This window comes from Podarcis raffonei, chromosome 6 (genome assembly GCF_027172205.1).
Source record: "Podarcis raffonei isolate rPodRaf1 chromosome 6, rPodRaf1.pri, whole genome shotgun sequence".
NCBI lineage: Eukaryota > Metazoa > Chordata > Lepidosauria > Squamata > Lacertidae > Podarcis > Podarcis raffonei.
The window spans coordinates 61,457,612-61,479,977 of NC_070607.1; the positions used below are offsets into that span (position 1 = coordinate 61,457,612).

A 22,366-nucleotide genomic window follows, 5' to 3' on the forward strand; every position below is an offset into this window, starting at 1 on the left:
GGTGGTTGTAGGGGAAAAACATGGATTTTAAGTATTATCCATTGTGAAAAGCCAAAGCCATTTCGCCATTACTTCTGCATTGGCATTGGTAGAAACTATGCTTCCCTTATGAGAAAGCTAGAAATATTTCAGTGTGGTGACTGCTGATCGGACAATTAAACAACAGGAATGTGTTAAAAATGGAAAAGGAAATGAACATCAAGGCAAGTTCATGCTGGGAACCTTGGGGCTCAGATAGGCAGGTGGGAAAGGATTAAGCAGGGAATTAAAAGTGAGTAATTCTAAACAACATTAAAAAGAGAGACTGAAATGCTGCATAAAACATTGCACTTTCTGAAAAGCCAGTGCACTCAGAGCAAAGACATTAACAGTAATTTCTGCTAGAATAAATTCATGTTGGATTTTCCTCATTCAAAAGGAGAAAACCAGCTTTAACCTCTCATCCCCTCAATCACGTGTAGTTTGCAAATTATGTGATAATATTAAACGCAGACAAACACACAGCCATGCAGTTTGAAAGACAGACGCAGAGCTTACAGTAATACTTTGCCGAATGGCCCCTGTTGAATAGACAATAATGTCCATGGGATATTGTGATTGTGTGCATGCGTGTGCAAATTGAGTGACAATTCAGAAATGTCCTAAGATTGACTTAGGCAAGGACAAGTGCTAGCGCTCTTAAAATCGGACAAATTATCTGCTAGCAGAGAAAAGTGAAGCAGTATGTTATCCCACCTGGTTATGCTCTTTTTTTAGATCAATTAAAAGTAATTAAAACGTCTTGCTTGTCAGGTAGCTTCTCTTAAATGACCTCAGACTAATTTTAGCCAGATTTCTCTATTACGTGTAAGTGATTACAGGAAAAAGAGAAGCTGGAAGTTTAATCTAAAAGTCGAATGCCATAATGAGAGGGGAAAGGGCAGTAATGAGCCAACAGGAGCATCCTTCTTTGCCAATCCCTCTCTAACCAAGGACTTCCTCAACAAGAAGCCATACCAGCCCAGTTTTCATCCCTATAAGGCAGCAGCAGCATCCTTGTAGTCACTGATCTGTATCTTGAAACTGACAGTGGAAATTATATCCTGCTAAGCCTATTCGATTTTTTAGTCCTCTTCGATACACTTGATCATGAGGTGACATGAAAGTAGGACTTGACAGGAGTTAGGACTGACTGCTCTTGAGTGGATCCGCTCACACAGTAAGATCTGTCCTCTGCGCTTCCTAGGGGGATCCATCTTGTTCGCACTTTGGCCTACTATGCACACTGTGTACAGCTTTTTTTCTTTTTTAAATGAACCCAGTGTCTTCTGTGAAGCTGGAAAGACCTTCTTAGAGGACTGGGTCCCTTCTAAAGAGCAGGAGTGACTGCATGGCATCCTCATCACACTGGGAAACCAGGTCCACTACTGCCCCAAAGCTTTTTATCAGGATAATGCAGTTCTCAAGCCACCCCTGTCATAAGATTAATTTCCTGTAGTTTAATTTCTTCTAAACTAGTGTTATGGGGAACCTGTGGCCCTCCAGATGTTGTTGGACACCAGCTCTCATCAACTGCAGCCAGAATAGCCAGTGGTCAGGAATTATGGGAGTTGTAGTCCAGCTGGTATAAGTCAGAAGACTCCATGATATCTTCCTGGATGTCTGCTTTGGCCTCTTGTACATTTGTGTGAACAGTAGTGGAGTGGTGCCATGGCACTAGCCTCCAAACACTGGTGCTGCTGCTGTTTACTGGGGTGGGGGTGGATGGGCAGGGTTAGGAAGGTAAGATGGACTGCTACTTTTAAGGGATCCATTAATTCTATTCAAAACTCTATTTAAATGCTCCAGGCGGGTATGCTCAGAATCTGAAAATGTTCATTTTAATTTCTACTCAAGGGGAAACATTTGTAAATGCAGGTTTCTGACCCAATTACAATTCTTTTTTTTCTTTTGCACGCCTACACAAAGTGCAGATTTATTTAAATTCTGAACTGTGTGTACATGACCAGTAAGTGCCTTAACATCTTGCCTTAACACAGAACTTGGCAAGATTGGAAAAGGTATATCTAGGTATTTCATTTTTAAAAAGTATGCCTTGAATTCCATTAAGATGAGAGAGCCTATAGCTTCAGCTCTCAATACATAAGCCAAACCGTTACTTTTTAAAAGCCTGTTCCAACTGCAATCAATCTCAACCTTATGTATTCCACCCATCCAGCATAATCATTATCGGAAGAGATATCTCACCGGAATGGGTGTAAACATTGAGCAAAATATATTTGATTAACGTAACAACAACAGAGCTCCCTGGTTTCAGTGCAGCAACTATATTCAGGTTCATGTATAGAAAACCATCTGGAAAAGCAATTTAACTTCAAATTTAAAATGGTTTGCGTTTTACCCTCCTCATTTTATTTCCCAGCTCTTTCCATCCTTATGCATTTCTGCTGGTTCATCTCACTTCTTTTCAGGACACAAGGAACATTTATAGCCTTCCTGATCAATTGATGGCCCTTCTTTACTTTTCTTAGCCCTCAACCCAATCCTAAATGCTTGTAAATCATCTGGGCATCTAGCATTTACTCCTTGTCCAACCTCCCCACCCCACCCCCATGCCGGACTCACCAGCCAGAAAATCCAGCTCAAACACAAAGCTGTTTTCATGGGACTTACACATTTTAGGGTTATAGGGCACAGAGTTTCACTGCAATTTACTTCCAGAGGCTCCTGTGCCTCTGTGGCTCCCGACACTAAAACATTTGCTAGGCAATTACTTCACAACCAGCTTTGAGAGTGCTTTGAGAGGAGACAAAAATAGATACACATATGACAATAGCTTTCTTTACAAGAAATTCTGATAGAGTGGTGTGGAACAGTAGTGTAGCAGTGGGCCAATAATAAAATTAAGAACATTTGTCTTAGGAAATATGGTCTGAAACATTTCCTAGGTAAGAGGTACAAGCTGTCCAAATTTCAGAAAAAGATGAGTTAGAGCAGTTTAGAAATTGGAGGCAGGTGGTATGGTACATCATGCAAAGTCAAGGCCAAGTCACACAGTAGGGCTCTAACTCCACACAGACAGCAGAAAGCAATAGGCTCCACTTCTGGTCATATGAGCACTCATGGGCACATCTACAAGATGCACACACGGCAATTGCAGCTCAATGGATCTTGTATAAATCTAATAGCATCCGCTTGCAAGATAGCAATGATTCTCCTCTCCCTTTAGCCCAGGGGTCCAGCAGACTTCCACTGAAGGGCAGGGGAAGTTGGATTTTAATCCAGGTCTTTCAAGTGGCTTCTCACATGGAGGCCATAAAGGAAGAAATGTGGTCTGCCAAGAATAAGCAAACTGGAGCAGTAGTGTTCAAGAAAATAAAATTTAACAACTAGTGTTCTGGGAGATACTGACGACAACTTGCCCTGAGTACTGTACATTCATCCTCAGACTAGCACTAAATCTTGAAAATGCACAACACATACTGTATTTTCAGAAACTCCTGAAGAGTGGAGCAGCAACATTAGTCAATTAACTGAACCGATTAATTGATTAAGCATTTTGTGTTGTGTTTAATAAAAGTGTTGCAAGAAATAAGCTCCAAGGAACAGCATTATTTGCCTTGAAGGAAAAGAAAAAGGATTGTGTGTGTGTTGTGGGAGAAAATCTGGGCCCAGAGAGGCACTGAAATTCAGTTGTTGAAGTTTAGTTTGCAGTTTAGTATCAGGATGATTTTGGACCATGCAGTAAATAAGATACAATAATCAACCAACATTTACAGTAGTGGCAGGTCTGATGGGACAGAGCCACCAAGCCACCTTCTTGACATTAGTTCAGCCTACTTGGATCTGCTGGATTAAACCGGAGGAAGTATAAATGGCTTTTAGCAACAACAGCTAAATGGAACTTCCATAAGCAGAGGGAGTGTATCTCTGAATACTAGCAGCAAGACTGGAAACCATGTAAGGGTAAAATAATATCTTGAACTCTGCAGATGATATGACGAGCCGGAAAGGTTATTTTATCACACTTTTAATTTATCTTTATAATTCTTTTTATTCATAAACAGATTCAATCAGATAATCCAATTTAATTGACTAAAACTCATTTGAAATGAACCAAGATTTATTACTGAAGTGAGTGACAGTCCTAGTAAAGAAAAAAAAATACTTATTTGCTATATTTTCAGATTGAGATTGAAGCACTCCTATGCAAATGTATAGTGTTTCCCCTGTATCTTTAAATATTTCCAAATTTTGGGAACACACTTTTAATCTCTTTGCAGCCCTGCCAATTATTGGAATGGTCTTGCTGACAAACATAGCCAGAATTGTAGATGTTCACATCATTCAAGAAGAAACCAACCCTCCCAGCATTAATGTAACAGAGTCCAAAAACTTCTTTGTCTTTCCCAGAACTTTTCTTTCTATGAAGTCAACATCAATGTAAGTTGCTGTGAGACTTTGTGACAGGGCACCAGGTGCAAGTTCTAATTACAGGCTCTTGGAACTCGCATTCCTATGGAGCTTTTCTGTATAGAGTTGGCAGGATTTTATTTTTATTAGTAAATGTCAATTCCCACATTCCTGCACACATCACTGAAACAGATCCCTTGATAACAATTGAAATTTACTGATAGACAAAATGATGAATGCTACACAAACATATTCGCAAGCGTTCCCAGAATAGAAAAACTAGCAAGAAAAGTTTAGATTGTTTTTGGAGGATTTCTGGGGATTTGGATTGCTTTTAAAACCCATTTACCGTCTTTACTACACACACAAGTGTGTCTTGATTCCATCTTTTCTGATGAAAAATATTGGTATTTGGTGGGGGGACATGGTGGGAGGACTCACTGGAATCTGTTTTAATACAAGGTTTTATAATACAGTCGTACGTCACATGCTTTTATTATTCAAAATATTTATTGGCTGACTTCCTGAGCAAAGTACATACAACACAGCTTTAATGATGAAAAACATCCACGGTACAACAGTAATACAAAATAAAAATACAAATTTATTTCTACAAGTATCCCAGCACTAAAAGCTAACTGGGCCAGCAATATATTTAGTTATGCATGGTCTGTAGGTACATCTCCATTAGCCTCTGCAGAAAGAGAGGAGTTTGTGATGGTGATCTGCTACGCCATGGTCTATGCCCAAGTGGGCAGAAAGCACTGCAAGGGCTGATGCAGGGCAATATGCCAGTAGTTTTGGATCCACAAGAACCAAATCCTCAGAAATCCTCCAGGGACCCTGATCCTCCACACACCCCTCCAATCTAAACTGAATACAAAACAACCACCTCCCTGTCTTCCACTCTGCCTGGAGCAAGCCAGCCAGGCTTGAGATGCAGCAGTGGATCTGCAACCCCTCAGCCCCACTTAAGTTTGTTCTGCCCCAACACAAAATGAAGAAGCTACAGAAAATTATAGCTCCTATCTATACTGTACATTTATGCCACACTAGAATCAAGATACAAGAGGCTGCCATCTTCATGAGATGAGCATACAGGGCCTTCATTTTCTGTAAGTTGCTGCTTGCCCTCTTTTGGTGATTTTGGAGATTCTAGAAGCAAGTATCCTGAATCTGATGTCTTATTGACCTGGCCGCTCCCTTGGGGTTAATCTTCACACTTCTCACTTCCAGTGGCTATGACATAGGCATCTTGGTACAAAGGTACAATCCAATGCATGTCTGCTTTGGGTTCAATGGGACCCCCAGGTAAGTGCATATAAGAGGGGTGGGGAACCTCAAGCTAGGGGCCACATGTAGCCCTCTAAGCCTCTTCTGTCTTCCCCCAGCCCAAATCTCTTATTGGTCCTGTTCCATGTTCTCCTCAACCAGCTAGAATGTCTCCTTGCACTGTGATAAAGCATCTTGCTTGCCTGGATAGAGAGATTGTTGTAGGCCTGTAGAAACCTCTGATGCGTGTAACTACTGGAATGTAGCCCACTATACATAGGTGTGAATTGCATCCACTACTTCACCCACCTTTTGCAACCAGCGTGTAGCCCATAAGGAGTTATGGTCCTCAGGCTGAAAAAGGCCCCTAGGACTGCAGCCAAGAACATTTATACTTTCAAGGCTGCCATCGTATTTGTGTTTGTTGGGAAGTAAGAGCCACTATACGAAGAGGTTATTATTTCTAAGCAAACTTCCAGACGATTTCTCTAATTGCCCACAGCCATATCCTGTTCCCTGTTCCAACCATATAGCCAAATTTCATATTCTTATTAAGTTGCAAATGAGCCCCCTTTATGTTGTAAATGGAGTGAAATAAGTCCAGGTTTAATAAGAAATAATGTACTGCATATATTAAAATTTTCTCAACATGTCCTTTAAAAAAAGGGTATGGGGGGGAATTCACAATAGCTTCAAAATTTCCAGAAATTTATATCTCTAACTGAAATTAATGAAAGTTTGTGAAAAAGCACTGCTCTGTTGATAGTGGGAAATATCACCTTGCACTCTTAATCTTCAGCCCTTATAGCAATTAAAACAATTAATGACACATCTCATAATTGCCTGCAATTATGAAACTTTAAACGGATACAATGCTTACAATTCTCCTTAGTACTATTATGCATTACAAGGGCAATATATTTTCTCCATGCTAGCTTGAGTAACCCCCCCACCCCACCCAATTTTCTTAACTCTGATCAGGTCAACCTTAAAATAGCCTCATTATTTTGGCTCTGTCATCTTGCAGTGTTCGGCAATCACCGATTTTAAATTTGCCTAAATTTAAATGAATTCACATGTGCAAATTCAGACACAACAGCAGGCTTGGTGAGGAGGCAGCTCCGCCATGGACGAAGTGGCAGTCCTATGTAGATGTTGATTAGTATGCCTAGCTTCACTCAGGAGGGTAAAGAGATACCCTCCAGCTGTACTGGAATAAATTGCACACCAAACTTTGGTATTGGGTAATGAGCAGAAAACCCATCTATTCCCTCATGTCTTCCCTTTCACAACTTCTTGGAATGACTCCCCCATAGCAAATGCTAATTACCTGGTCCAATGAAAACTTCCTGGGATTGGCCTGAGGGGATCTATCGCTTTCACAAACCTTGGCAATTTATGTAAAGTTTTTTCATGGCAATAAGGTTTCCTTGAACTGAACTATGTATGTAACCTTTCTGTGGCTCTTCTCTGGCTGCAGTTAAAAGAAGAACGCCCCTCCACCCTTTTAATTCAAATAACCTTCAAGAGTCAATGTTCCCACCTCTTCCATACAGAGTTCACCTGCCTCCCCTAGGCTTGGTGTAAGAAGGCCTATCATTTATACAGGCAGGGGCCCAGCCTTCCCTCTGCTTTGACTGTCTTGCCCTTCTCCCTGCAACGTGAGGAGAATCTTTAGGGCATGGCATTAATCTTCTCCCACCTCCCGCCGAGTGACAGGCGTGAGTGCAGCTCTGTTCATAATATTCTGCATAAGGGTCTCTGAACTACATCAAGCCAGTGTAAAAATGTCACATAAGCCATGAGAAATCATTTCAGGTGCTCTATTGTTCACTTATTCTCTCTCTCTCTCTCTCTCTTTCAAGAATTATTTCCACAGGTGAAGCCAAGGAATGAGAACAACCTATGTTTCCTAAATAAAGCATTAGGCAGGATTTGGGAACAGCAAGGTCCCAAGTTTACAGCACAGCCTCTTTGAGCTACTCAAGCAATGGAAAAGAGCTATCGTGCAGTGTGAACAAGCCATGCTCAAAGGTTGAAGTGATGTAAATAGGCTTTATATGGAAAGGAGGGTTAAGGGTAAGGTATACAGAAGAGGAATTGTGTGCATAGAAAGTAGTTGTTCAAATGACAGATCAGTGATCCATCACAAAAACTCTATAAAGGTGGTGGTGGTAAGGCATTAAACCACAGCAGAACTAGCATTAATACATGGTTTCCCACAGTCGCCAGAGAAATCCTCAAGTGTCCTAAGAATGAGGCAGAAAAGTTTAAGCCTCTTTCACAGTGGACAAAAACCTCCACAAAACCAGAGGCAGATTTTGGTACAGCACTAGTATACTCAGAAGGAAGTCCACTTAATATCAGTGGGATTTGCTTCCCAGTATGGAGGTTGGGGACCACAGCAGGATGAATCTGCCTCCACTATGTGGGCTGGTGGCAATCCCTGGACATTTACAAGTGTTCTGCTGTTGTTTTCTCTTTAACCCCTCAAACTGTTGTGTAATCACTGAGCGTGACTCCAGGTGCAACATGCCCGATTGTGTATCCTCAGGGCTCATTAATTTCTGCAGAAGCAAGCAAAAAATAAAAATAAAAATAAATCACTAGCAGAAATAGCAGCAAGGACCCAGGATTCAGTGCTGTATTTTCTTTAGAAAGCACACACATAAAAACATGCTAATTGAATTTGGATGTTTTTGAGAAACGCAAGGCAGCTCATGCTGGGAAGTGAGCTAAAAATGGCTCCTCACAAATTCTCTCAGTGCAGATGTGCCAGTGGGCCTCAGTTTTGCCTGCAACAGTAGCTGCAATTTCTAGCTTCTCTGACACAGCATATCACCCTGTGTCAGCGATCTTCATCCTGAGTTGCAGAATCACCTGCTGCTATTCCACATATGCAGAAGCACAAACGGCTTTGCTTCTCTGTCAGAGACAATTTATAGTGCATTATTTTAAGTATGGATGCTGTGAAACAACTTTCAAAATAGCACAGGTATAAAATGGTACTCCATTTTTTCATGTAGACCTCCAAACCCGTGCAGGATTCCTAGGAATATGTATAGTGACCACATGTGCAGAAAATACTGTTCCGTAGCACTCTTCAGGCATTGCCCCTCACACAATTACCATAATGTGACGAGAGTCATGCTGTACTCCTTGTCCCTGTAGAATGCAATGAGATGCACTCATGTGGGAGAAAATAAAAGGGTGCAGTGGAAGTTTAGCCTGTGACCCCAGCCTCTCAGAATCAACCCTGTCCTATTTGCCTCACTGCACCTTGCTGCAACTACATTGTCTTATCCTAGGCGCCAATCATTGTAATTCCAGTGCTTGACAAAATTTTGGGAACGGTGCTTGGTTGACAGATAGAGCACATGGCTTATCCTGACACATTTCAAGCTAAAATTGTTTCTCTTCATATGATTGATTTAGTATTATCTCTTAACAGTTGGAGAGGCTTGCTCACAGCTCACGTCAAGCAAAGACAATGGCACCAAGTGAGAAAGATCTGCAAGGAAACACACATTTGTTTGAAAATACACCGAGAGCTCAGGAACTTGGGCCAACTGAATCTCCCAGGTATTTTCAGACACTCCTCTCTCCTCCACATATTGCAATGCTCAGTGAGGAAAAGAGCATTTCTGTCTCATAGCATGCAAAGTGGCCCATAAGATCAGATCACAATAGTACAAAGCAGTTGTGTTAAGCTTGTGAGTTAAAAGCAACAAGAGCAATTTCTCTTATTCAGGACAATTAGCCTATAAATAGGATATCTGTTAAACAGATGTGACAAATTATTGACAGACAGATATTACGTTCAATAGACCAAAGCTGAAAACATTACAGATTCAGTTTCAAATGCTGTACAAAAGGAAAATAATAGAGATAAAAAGATATATGGTGACATCAGCAACCTATGATAACTGCTTAAGGGCAGTTTCCTAGAGAATAAAGGTCAAACCATCAATTTTACCAGCTGATTCCTTTTTTTGAATTTTCTATTTTACATATACAAGCGAAATAAAAACATAAACATAAAATCCCCTTTGACTTCACTCCCCCCCATTGTGGATCTTAATATAATTATTTTCCCCTCTGCATCTTTTTCATAACTTTATTCTCATAAATCCTTTATCATTCCATAGTTCAAATTTTTGCTACAAGTTTTCTGTCAATTCTACCAATGTATGTAATTGTTTACAATAGTTTTTCAAATAGATTGTAAACTTTCCCCATTCGTTATTAAAGTCCACCTCTTCCTGGTTTCTAACTCTTCCTGTAAGTTTTGCCATTTCAGCATAGTTCATCAATTTTATCTGCCACTCTTTCTTGGTCAGAGTTGTAGCATCCTTCCATTTCTGGGCTAACAGAATCTGTGCAGCCGTGGTCCCATACATAAATAGTTTAATCTGGTCCTTCAGGATCTCTGAACCTTTAATACCTAAGAGAAAAGCTTCTTGTTTCTTAGGAAAAGTTACTCCTAAGAAAATAACTGATTCCTAGTGTTCTCTACTAGTTTTGCGGATACACACATGCATACCACCAAAGAAAGTCAAGGAATGTAATCTGCTAATAAATAACTTAATATGGCGAATAGGCCAAAAACAGAAGGAGGGTCTTTGATTGCAAATGGCAGAATAGAAATCATAGGAAAAAAAGACATGGACCACACTTTTCTCCCATACATCACTGCATCAACAGAACTTCAAAGCCAGTGAAGTACAGGATATCTCTCTGTCAAAACTTGTGAAGGCAGAAGAACTTTATTCAGCTTTCTTTGCTTCTCTTTTTGCAGACTCAAGTGAAGTTTCAAAGTCTCTTCAAAATTTCATATTTGATTCCAGCTGCTTTTGCAGATTGAATTTGGTGGTCTTTTTTTTAACTTTCCTCTATTTTAGTCCCCAATGAAATAACCTATGTTTTTTTCCTGCTAGTCATTAAAAAGCACTCTGCACAAAAAATGTTTCACTTCCTTAAGATCTCTGTGAGAAGAGTCTCTTCTCTTAACTGGGAACAGTGGTATAGAAACAATCACGAACAGGTTAACAACAAAGGAGACATGTAAAACACTTCACCACTGAGTAAAACACAGTTCTTAATGGAATTGCACTTTAGGTATTTTTCATTATTTAGTAACTCCCCCCAATTCACAATTAAGAGAATTAGCAGCTCTGATGAATATTTAGGCCCTCTCACCCCATAACAGATGAGTTGAAGACATCTCTGCTCCATCTCTATTGGGAAACTTTGTGTGTGGTTCAGTTTCTTTGAATTCTTCCTGCCAAGCTAGAGATAAGGCATCCTTGCAAAAATGATCAGCCAGTTTAAATTTACAATGGGACATTATAGTTGAGGAAGCACAACTCTTGCACCTCACAGCTGGGCCCACCTCCATTTGCTGCTTTGACAAAAAATAGAATAGAAGAAGTCATGTTGATCCATTAGAAGAAGGAGGAAAAAAATCTAAGATGCAGTATCATAATACATTTATTAGGAGCAACTGAAGGTCATGAAGTGCTGAGCTAGCTTTTGTGATTCATTGAACTCTTCCTACAGCTGGATGTTAAACAAACAAGAAGGGGGGAGAAGCAAGAAAGATGTTGGTAAAGGGCTTAGAGCACAACCATCTGTAATATGAGTTGTAAGAAGATGATGATTCACGAAGCTGCCTGGGGTACACTGTACTCTGTACACTGTTCCAAATTTGCATCTGTACACATTAACCCATGCAAATCTAATGCAGTTCTGTGTTCCTGCCACAGACTGCTGCCCTGCTAAAGAAGTTGATAGCTAACTTTTTAATGACAAGAGAAGCAGCTCACATGGTGCTCCGTACACACACACACACACACACACACACACACACACACACACATTTTCTAACCTCTTGGCAGCTGACCACAGGTTGCAGCAACAGTGGGGCCCCTCCCCTCCTCCAGCTTATATACCGTCTTCTTCTACTTTGAGTAGAACTACATTGAATACAACCCTATGAGTCTTTTTTTTTGTTCAATATGCGCTAATGTAGAAAATAAAAAAACTGGAAAATCAAGTCCCTTGTACTGCCTTCTGAAAATCCATTTCCAAAGAGTTAAATTCTACAAATAAAAATGTAGTACAAACCAGACTCCTTGAGATGATACCCTCATCTACTGCCATACACACAGCACTAGACGAATTATTCACCATTACAGAGCCATGAATGATAGCCACTAAAATGCTTAACTGAATCAGTGAACCCAAGAGCAGGGCTTCATGGCTGGGACCTCTTGCATTTTCTCATCCCCGACAGGAGTGGAATGCAGTTGATCTGTTACAGTCGAGGTTCTGGATTATTTACATGGTGTTGGCTCCCTTAAGCAACAGACTCTAGTGGACTGCAAAGGCAATAAATTTCCATCATAATTATTTTGGTGTTGCTGGGTACAATCTGGTTCCTTTTTTCAGAAGCACAGTTTATCACACTCATAAACAGGTTCAGAGCAAGGACCATGAAGACAGTAAATATCAGGGAATCGAACAGCTGACACAACCTGGGAAGCAGTGACTCAGCTACCAGCTCACTGTTTAAAATTTGGTTTAGAGGGAGGGAGTTTGTCACTCTCCTCTTTCCTCTCAAGTGAAATGAGTTTTGAACATCAAGAAAGTTCAGAGCAAACCATCCATTTCATAAAATTGCATGCTCACATTAAATACCATCCAAGTGGAATTGTGCTGTCTTAAGTGCATGCTCCACCAGCTGAAGTGTTGTGTGGATCACCACCCACATCTATTCTCAATGGCTGTAGGGTAAATGTGATAAATGAGAAGTACTGACAAAACAGCCTGGGGCAACCGAGATATGTACATTGTGAATTCACTGCAGAGGGATCATTGTGAAGTAGAGAAAATTATAAGTGACACTTCATGGAGGACAACACAGATAAATTGTGCCTGATCATAAGAAAGAGAAAAACCTGTGAAGACAACAGTGGTATCACACTAAGAAGAAACCTCCTATCTAGATTGCATCTATTGATACAATCTAGTTCCAGTAGAATTCATGCACATGTTGCCAAGGTCTTCAATCAAATGGTGACTATTTCCTGTTTGGGTAAAGTCTTAGACTGAACCTATCAGACAGAATTGAAAAATTATTGAACAACCTAGTGAGTAGTGAATGGATAAGATCTGAGCCCCATCACAGAACCTGTTTGCAACTACTCGGAGACAATTTCTCTCCCTCATCAGCCCATCCCAAGATAGCACAGATGTAGCACTAAATGAGCAAACCAAACCTTCCTTACATTGGGCTGAAGGTGGGTTTGGAATGAGCAGGGGTGTCCTTCCACCCAGCTCTCCTTGTGCCAACCTTCCCCATCTATCTGCCTACCATGCTACTGGGTGGAAGGAACATTGGCTGGATCGCTGTTGGATGCAGCCATGATGAACACCAGGGCTGTGGATGCAGTGGTGGCCCCACTGCCCCACAAAGGCACATCAGTGGGGAATTGGTGTATGCATTGCTCTAATACCAGGTATAGGTAAGTTAAAGGTAAAGGACCCCTGGATGGTTAAGTCCAGTCAAATTCGACTATGGGTGCAGTGTTCATCCCAGGCCAAAGGAGCCGGTATATGTCCGCAGACAGCTTTTTCTGGATCATGTGGCCAGCATGAATAAACTGCTTCTAGTGCACAGAACACCTTGACAAATGCCAAAGCACACAGAAACATTGTTTACCTTTTCCCCACAGCAGTACCTATTTATCTACTCATGCAGGTATGCTTTCAAGCTGCTAGGTTGGCAGGAGCTGGGACAAAGCAACGGGAGTTCACCCTGTCGTTCAGTTTTGAACTGCTGATCTTACGATCGGCAAGCCCAAGAGGCTCAGTGGGTTAGACCACAGTGCCACTCATGTCCCTTTAAAACCAGGTGTATAACTGCGTTGTGTGGGTAAAATTTAAAGCAAAAGATTGAATGTATTGGTTATATCTAGACATTTTAAAGGCCAAGGCAAATGAGTTCTTAAAGGTTTAGAGGTGGATCACAGAATCATTCAAACTTATTGTAAAGCTGATCATTTGGTCATGGGACTGTATTTGAATTTCCTACATTTCTAAATAAAAAGTACCAAAGTCTCAAAACACTTTCAATCTAAACATGCTTTGTATGTTACACTAACAACATTCAGAAGTGCTATCCAGAATCCTTGCCACTGCTATATTTTCTAACACTAAAGAAGGGAAGGTCAGGATATGGCTGGACAGAAGACACATGTAACAAAACTGTATCCTGCACATATTTGAACACTATCCACCTGCCACGCATTTTATCTCCGATCACAATATTGTGATTTCATAGCCTCTTGCACACACAAACACAACCTTGAAATCTAGAAGAATAAACAACAAAGGGCAATTCTGTTACGAAAAAGGAGCAATGCAGAAGCAAGCACCAGGTGGCTGGAATGGTAAACAGGATGCGGGTGTTATTGGATTGTACCGTGGGAACCAGGCACAGTTTGTAAAGTGCTCTGAGAGCCGGATGTTACCTCAGAGCAGCACATGACCCTGTACTGGAAGTACATGGGAGGAGATTATTCTCTCTCTGCAGTGGGGAAGCAAAGTGTACAGACATGTTTTCTCTGTACTGGTGAAAGACAGAAATAAAGACATGTAGATATATTTCTGTCTGTCTCTTTCCCCCTCCCTGGGGGAGGAGTGGTGTGTTCTTTTCACGTTTGAAAAGGATCGCCGAAGAGACCTCCCTTGATCTTGCCGGGAGTCGCACACGGGAGGTCACAAGGATTCAAGCCGGGCACCTGGAGGGTGGCCAAATTCCTAAGAGCTGGACGCTCTGCTCGCTTGAATCCCGACAACTGGTAGCAGACCGGTGGTTATCTGATCTATGAGAATCTGCATGAGAGGTGAGAGGTCGATGGATCGTTGCCATCCTCTGCACCTAAGGAGATAAAGAAAAGCGTCTGCCTGCAGCCAGAAAGCTGAAACAGACAGCTGGACACCGAGAGGAGTGTGTTTCAAGGCAACGGAGCCTGGAAAAAAGGTATGCTGCATTTCGGGCAAGAGAGAATGAACGCAGAAAGATTTATTTTCTGGTTCACAAGCTGCGTAAGAAAAACAGCTCTGAAAGAGCAAGCTTGCATACCAGGAATTCCTGTGGTTTAGATAAGGAGTTCCGTCCTGAGCAGGTTGCTAGGCAACGTCTGCCAGTTACTGAGTGGCCTAAAAAGAGCCTGGGAAAACGAAAGTGTATCTGCGCAGCTGTGCAAGGGTTTTGAAAAAACAGCCCAAAGGTTTGCCTGCCAGTGAAGCAGTAAACAGAAGAGAACTTTTGGAGTTTACTGGCTTGAAAAGTGAAAGCTGGCTTGAGATTGAGTGCAAGCTGACCCTTGGATTCAGCATGGATGCCAAGAAGGGGGGAGTGCCCCTGAATGCCGTGGTTCTAGATGAACACAGCCGGCATGCTGCACTGGAAGTAAAGGACAGGGGGAGTGAGGAACGGAGTTCTAATTCCCCCACCGATGAGGCTACTGGAAAGGATGCTGTAGCTTTGAACGCTGTCCAGTGTTACACTTGTGGACAGGCTGGGTATCTTCAGCGGAGCTGTAAGAAGCCACGTCAGCCAAAAGGAGCGAAGGGCCGCTCAGCAAAGCCTGAGGCGTCAGGCAAAGGTCGTACCAAGCCTATGGTGGAACCTGCAAAGGCTTTGATGGCGAAGGGAACCACGCCAGACGTTGGGAACGCGTTTATAATTGACACGGGCTGCACGGTTCATATGTCCCCACACAGAGAACTCTTTTCATCGTTTAAGAAGCGAAGCTTCACTGTCACACAGGCCAACGGTCAGGAGCTGGTAGCGGCCGGCGTGGGGACTGTCTATCTGAAGAGTCTGGACTTGACAATAAACAATGTTTACTTGGTTCCTGAATTGAAGTTCAATCTGCTGAGTGTTTCGCAGATTGCAAAGAGAGGACTGAAACTGTCCTACGATGCTGAGAGCTGCGAGATCTACAAAGATGGAGAGTTATATCTTTCTGCCAAACAGAAGGATGGACTATATTTGTTGACTTTTGCACAAAGTGATTACATGGAATGTAATTCATCTGTGTCTAACCTAGTTTCTCTTGCAGGTGTGAGCAAGAAGGTGACCGGAGTCAACAGAGCATTTCAGCGGGTGTATGCTGATGTGATTGGTCCTCTAGAACCATCTAGAGGCAATGCAAGATATTATCTTGTGTGTGTGGATCATTTCTCTAACTATGTCTGGGTTTATGTGTTGAGAAAACCAAAGGAAGCCTTGGAGAGGTTTCAAGAGTTTTGTGACAAAGTTAAGAGTATGCATGATGCTAACATTGATTGTCTATTCACAGATGAGAAGCAGATTTTTCTTTTACAGGATTTCCAAAGGTTCCTGCAGAAAAAGGGGATCAGACACAAGATTTCTGTTTCAGCGGAAGCGTGGAACAGGGGTGTCTGTGTACGGGTGAACAGAGAATTGCAAAAGGGGATGGAAGCGCAATTGCTAAGTTCACATCTGCCACATGAGTACTGGGCCGAGTCTCTGATGTCGTATTGTTATACGAAAATGAGAAAGGTTTCAAAAGAGTTGGGAAGTTCTCCTTTTGAGAAACTGTTCCACAGAAAACCTTCTGTTGCCCATTTCAAGGTGTTTGGGTCTCATGTGAGAACAGAAGCTCCAGGTGGAGTAAAGAATGCCAGAGGCATTTTTGTGGGGTATGAAAAGGGTCTCTACAGAGTAATTTTGTCTGAATCTGGTCAGGTGATTCTCACAAAAATTCTAGAGAGTGCTCCTGAACAGGAGAGAGTGATAGTACACACATTTCCCACTGAGGATGATTCAGATGATGATGATTTCACTGATTTCAGCTGTACTGAAAGTGATGACACAGATAGCTCGGAGAGCTCAGTTGTCACAGTCATTGAGAGAAAGTCTCACACAATAGATAGGCCTTCACAACTGAAGGATGAACCACTGTTTACCATTGGAACTAGTTCTCCAAAGAGTCCTGAGACTGGACCAGTGAGCAGAGAGGATCAGCACCTCATACGTAGGTCTGAGAGGGTTACAAAGGGTCAACCACCCAAGAGGTACTCAAAAGAGTTTGCTAACTTAGCTGTTGCATGTGTTGCTGTTGTAAACAACCGAGGACAGGTTGGAGCTGTGTCTAAGTCAGAGACAAAGACACAACAGAGAGTTGCTAGCCAAGGTAATGCAGATGCACTCATTCCTTGGAAACCAGACAACCAGAGAGGTACACTGGGGAAACCAGTGGCGGGGAGTTCCAAGGGTGGAACTGAAACAACAGGGGAGTGTTATGTGTATAACAACTGTTTGTTTTCTTCTCTGGATCATGCTTTGCTTGCTGCAACACGCATTGATTCTTTTGGGGGAGGATGTTACGAAAAAGGAGCAATGCAGAAGCAAGCACCAGGTGGCTGGAATGGTAAACAGGATGCGGGTGTTATTGGATTGTACCGTGGGAACCAGGCACAGTTTGTAAAGTGCTCTGAGAGCCGGATGTTACCTCAGAGCAGCACATGACCCTGTACTGGAAGTACATGGGAGGAGATTATTCTCTCTCTGCAGTGGGGAAGCAAAGTGTACAGACATGTTTTCTCTGTACTGGTGAAAGACAGAAATAAAGACATGTAGATATATTTCTGTCTGTCTCTTTCCCCCTCCCTGGGGGAGGAGTGGTGTGTTCTTTTCACGTTTGAAAAGGATCGCCGAAGAGACCTCCCTTGATCTTGCCGGGAGTCGCACACGGGAGGTCACAAGGATTCAAGCCGGGCACCTGGAGGGTGGCCAAATTCCTAAGAGCTGGACGCTCTGCTCGCTTGAATCCCGACAAATTCTATGTAAAAGTAGCCTACTGCCAAACACAAGGAGAGGAATGAATGGAAGTGGCTTCTGCTAGGGATGGGATTTGATAGCAGAATGAAGTCCAAATCCCCGAACCATATTTCATTCATAGTGGCACTGTCCAATTTCCATTTCTTAGAGACAATAGTGTGCTGATGAGAAGGAAAACTCCTCCTCCCCTGGTGCACTGACAGTTGTCTCTGGCCAGACTCAGATAAAAATAAAGCTACCTTTGGCACTATCCATACCTGAAGCAAATGTTAAGAGCCCTTTGGAATATGCAAGGCTTTCCCATTGCAGAGGGGCTAAGCTTAAAGCCTACTGTGGTTTTAAAGAGCAAGGCTTACCTGTCTTTCTGACATGACATAGAGGTAATTATGATCTGTGGAGAAGGCCATGTCACGAAGGATATGACTCCCGTCCTTGAAAACTGGCACCATTTCATACTGAATGCCACCATGAGGAGGCCCATCTGCTCGGATCTGGAATAAAGACATACTGCAGGTTAAATCACTGTCATTAAATGTGAGGGAGAAATACAGGCAGATCCTAACCAAGTGGCTATACGATGGAAAATAAATATGTGGCTGGTTTGATACCCAGCACATCCAAATGGAATCATATTATAAGAGTGCTGTGAAGAATTCACAAACAACATTTGGAATGCATTTTAGGTATTCAATGGTTAAATTGCACACAGAATGGAAAGGAAAACAGAGAGTTCCTGCTCCAATCTCCACAAGTCCATTGACCTTGTGTGCACAGAGCATAAATGAATATTTGGATGCTTATAGGCTTTCTTCATGACTGGGGCCCCCACTATTCAGGTTCCAGTTGTGTCCATGCAGCTACAACTTGAATGCATGCAAGCCCTTTGTCAGGGATGGGAAACCTTTGGTTCTGCAAGTATTGGAATTCAGCTAGTCCCAGCCAGTATGGCCAATGGTCAGGGATGATGGGAGATATAGTTTAGCAGCATCTGGAGGGCCACAGATTTCCTGTCCCAGCTTTATGTGTACATAATAAATGAATATATGGAAGCTGAATGATTTTGCTCATTCCCACCCCACTATGTGTTGATTCTTCATACAATTTCACCAAGTGAAAAAGCAAGTGTGTCACTTCTAAATGTCAGCAGAACACAGGCTTGACCTGAATGCATTGTTTGATCATGCATTCCTTTGAAACAGAATATAGACATTCAAACACAATTCTTCATTTAATTTGTGAGCAGCAGGCCACATAACAGAGGTATGAATACAGGAACCAGACCCTGCAGCATACCCAGGTGCCAACTCTGTCCCTTTGTCTACACTGACAACACTATTACAGGTTTGAATAATGTCATACACAACATCAACTCATCTTCCAATGTGAAATATGTATATTTATATCTCTATATAACTCTATATACCTGTCAACAATGCCCTCCTGTGTTCAACATAGGAGAAATAGACCAGCTGCTACACTAAATAACGAACAGAAACAAATCTAATATCAGCAAAAGCAATATTAATAAAAATAGTGGGAGAACATTTCAACCTTTCAGAATGCTCTGGAACAAATAATTCCACACTGGAACAAAGGAATTTCAAAGCAAAACTACAATGTGAAACTGCTGAATTACAATTCATCAAGAGGTTCTCACTTGTGGACTGAATCAGCAAAATTTAATTTTCTCACACTATGTGTGTTAATTGGCTTAACAATGCCAGAATGTTTGTATTATTTATACAACTTTGTGTGAGAGAGAATGGCAACTGTTACCATCAGTACTTTATTTGTATTTTATTCCCTCTGCAAATACCCCCTCTCATCTGATGCAGGACCTGATTCAGTAGTTCAGAATGGACACCAATCTGATCCAGATCGATTCAGACCTGAATTCAAATTGTGTTTCTCCCATTCACTTGCACTGGGAAACCAAAACAGCCATAACCTTCTTGCATTTCCCCCCACATAAGTGAATGCAATTTGAAGTCACGATAGTCACTTATGAGGGGAATAACTCTTTGTTAGTCACAGTTAAAGTATTGCTTTTTTCAGTTACCGTTATTGGAGAGTGTTGGGCAAGATTCTGGCCTGGATTGGAAGCTATAGCTGTCAGGAAGGATAGAGGGGCCTGGAGGACTGTATTTGGGGCCCAGGCCTAGGGCTTTCTACCCTCAATGTACCTTCACTGTGAGAGGATGGAAAAGCAGACAATGTAGGTAGGGGCTCTAATCACCGATTCCCAGGTTATTTTCCATTATTCCTTTGTACATTTGCTCCAAATTTGAAAACAACACTTTAGTGCACCTTTACCTATCCCCCCCTTTTTTCTGAAAAACCCCAACTATTAATTTCTCACTTATAAGCATTGGAAAGAGGACCCTAACTGCCACCCATGCATGTCTGTGCCTATCGCCTTCCAAGGTGACAGGCAACATCTTCCAAAGCAATAAAGTGTTTCAAAAGCCCCAAATTCTAGTATCAAAACATAAAAGTAAATAAAACAATATTTTTATTACATAAGAGCAAAAACCTTCCATCCGTTATACATGGTGTACACTGAGTGGCATAGCAGGCCACAGTCTGAGTTAGCAATTACATATATAATTGCAGCTTGGGCTGGTAATAGTTAGAAACTTGAACAATGACTTTTCAAATTTAGTTAGCGGAAGCCTACATCCCATTGTTTTAATGATTCTCATTGAAGAGGTAAACCTGTGTCTGGGCTATCACCACCTTGGGCTATAGGTATCGGCAGCATAGCAGCCAACTCCTAGGGGCCTAAGTTTTGTCGTCGTCGCCATAGAATATTTGAGGGGGCTGTCCCCCTCCCCAAGTTGATGGGCATGTGTGTGCACTGTGTCTTGTGAGCAATTATTTGGGCCAGGGCTTACAAGCCACCCTCACCCCCAATATTTTATTTTAGTTGGCAGACCATAGAATAATAGAGTTGGAAAGGAAGTTGAGGATCATCTAATCCAGCCCCCTGCAATGCAGGAATATGCAGCTGTCCCTTACGGGGATCAAACCTGCAACCGTGGCGGGATCAGCACTATGCTCTAACTAACTGAGCTATCCAGTAGGTAGGACTAAGCAGAATCACAGTATTGAATGTTCATCCACACAAAAATAGAACATCAGGGAGAAATATTCTAGCATAGGTCTCCCCTCTAACACTTAAAGGGTTTTTTTTGGGGGGGTTGTTAAATGAAGGAGTATTCAAGCATGTGAGCCCCACATAAAGTATGAAACAGTACAACCCTGACATGGGTTTACCAACCAGCAACGCCTAGGCATTTACCTAAAATCAGTAATGAAAATGTGATTTAGATCAGCCCTGTGAGGCTGCCCAGCTTGTGCAGAAGATTTTGAGGTGTTGTTACAAGCAGCAAATTGTGAGCTATTTCATTTATTATGTCTTTTTTAAAACCATTGTGAGGAGTGCCACTTGGATTTGTCAACTCTGGGCACTAGAATGAAATACCTAAAAACAAGTTTGAAATTTTTATCCAATACGGGTCACCTCCTGAAGTTTGCCGACTCCAATAAATGAAAATATAGTCCTTGGCTGATAAACAAATGAAGCAGAAGGCTATTTGGCTTGTTCTGTACGAAGGCCTCCTGGCCTGTTGGTGTGGGTGATATTTTAGGCTTCATTATACAAATCCCTCCTGCTGCAAGAAAACTCTGCTTGGATTATAACAGACCCCTATGCACACAGCAGGAACAGAACTGTTTTGAGTACACCCGGGTCTCTTTTCCAATGTTAATCATTTATGGCCTTTGGGGAGGGGGGGGGGAGGGATAAACAAACAAATTACATTGTCTTTTCCCTACCAGGATTTGCATATTTGAGTAGCCATTTGATTACAACATGGTGTCTACATAACACCAAGCTGCAAACATTGGCAACCATCAGGCTGGGAGATTAGACCAGCCATGTGAACCAAGGGCTCCATGAAGCCGCCTGATGGGCCAGTGGCACTCACTGACAGAGATTCTGTTACTTGCTGGCCAGAAAACCGCTGTGTGCGAAGGGGCGCTTCAAAGCACTTGCATGAGATTCCATGCTAGGAGGATGGGGACAGAGACTGAGCTGTTGCGAGGGGGGAGAGCTTGTCACAAAGGAGCCATCTGCTGCAGCCTCCTGCCTGGCTGTCGCTCATTGTCCCATCTTGCTGTTCAGTGACTCAATTTCTAATTGTCAAGCTATGTTTGAAGCATGAAAAGAAAATGTTAGCGATGGCTGAGCTTCTGGGAAAGGTAGGAGAGAAGTCGAGAAGGGCCGAGGAGAGAATCAGAACATTTACAGAACACTTTCCTTTCCCCCAAAAAATGACAATCATAATAATTTATAATGTTGGTTTAGCTCCAAAAGGAAAATAAGTGTGCCGTGTTGCATGATGGGTAAGACAAGACAAAACTAATTCCAAAAGCCCCATCTCTGCTCAACATCTCTGCCACATTTAAGAAAGCAGATTGCTGCTCTGTCCCCAAGCCCAGCTCTCCCAGCAACCTCCTTCTCCACCCATCATTAAACCAGCTGTTTAAAACAGTTGCCAAGACAACAGCCTCCAAAGTCCTTCCATTAAAATGTCTGATTGTAATTTAATTAATCCTTGTAGGCCAGTAGGCAATGTGTTTCTAGGCCTGGCGTGGTGGCATTTCTTGATCACTGAGACATGACTGAGTTGGAGTTTCTGGCAAGGACGCATTGCCTTTTCTTTCCATGAGCAGATAATCAACAAATCCTTCATAAAATGGGATATCCTCATCTCATTCAGGTCAGAAGAAATGCCCTGAGTGGACTATGGTGCTAGGGAG

General features: G+C 42.2%; 1 protein-coding gene across 5 annotated transcripts in view; it reads right to left on the reverse strand.

Annotated features, from left to right (window-relative positions):
* The window catches only part of PLXNA2 (plexin A2), a 397,866-nt gene that overhangs the window by 222,289 nt on the left and 153,211 nt on the right, over nt 1-22,366 (reverse strand). For 4 of the 5 annotated variants that reach the window (XR_008331159.1, XM_053393447.1, XM_053393446.1 and 1 more), the window contains exon 4: nt 17,899-18,033. Coding sequence is in view for 4 of the 5 variants with exons in the window: in XM_053393447.1 (XP_053249422.1) it covers nt 17,899-18,033 (135 nt within the window). In the remaining variant the exon portion in view is untranslated. Of the gene's footprint in view, nt 1-6,707; nt 8,232-17,898; nt 18,034-22,366 lie in introns of those variants that run through there. The other variant, XM_053393449.1, reaches the window with a different exon arrangement.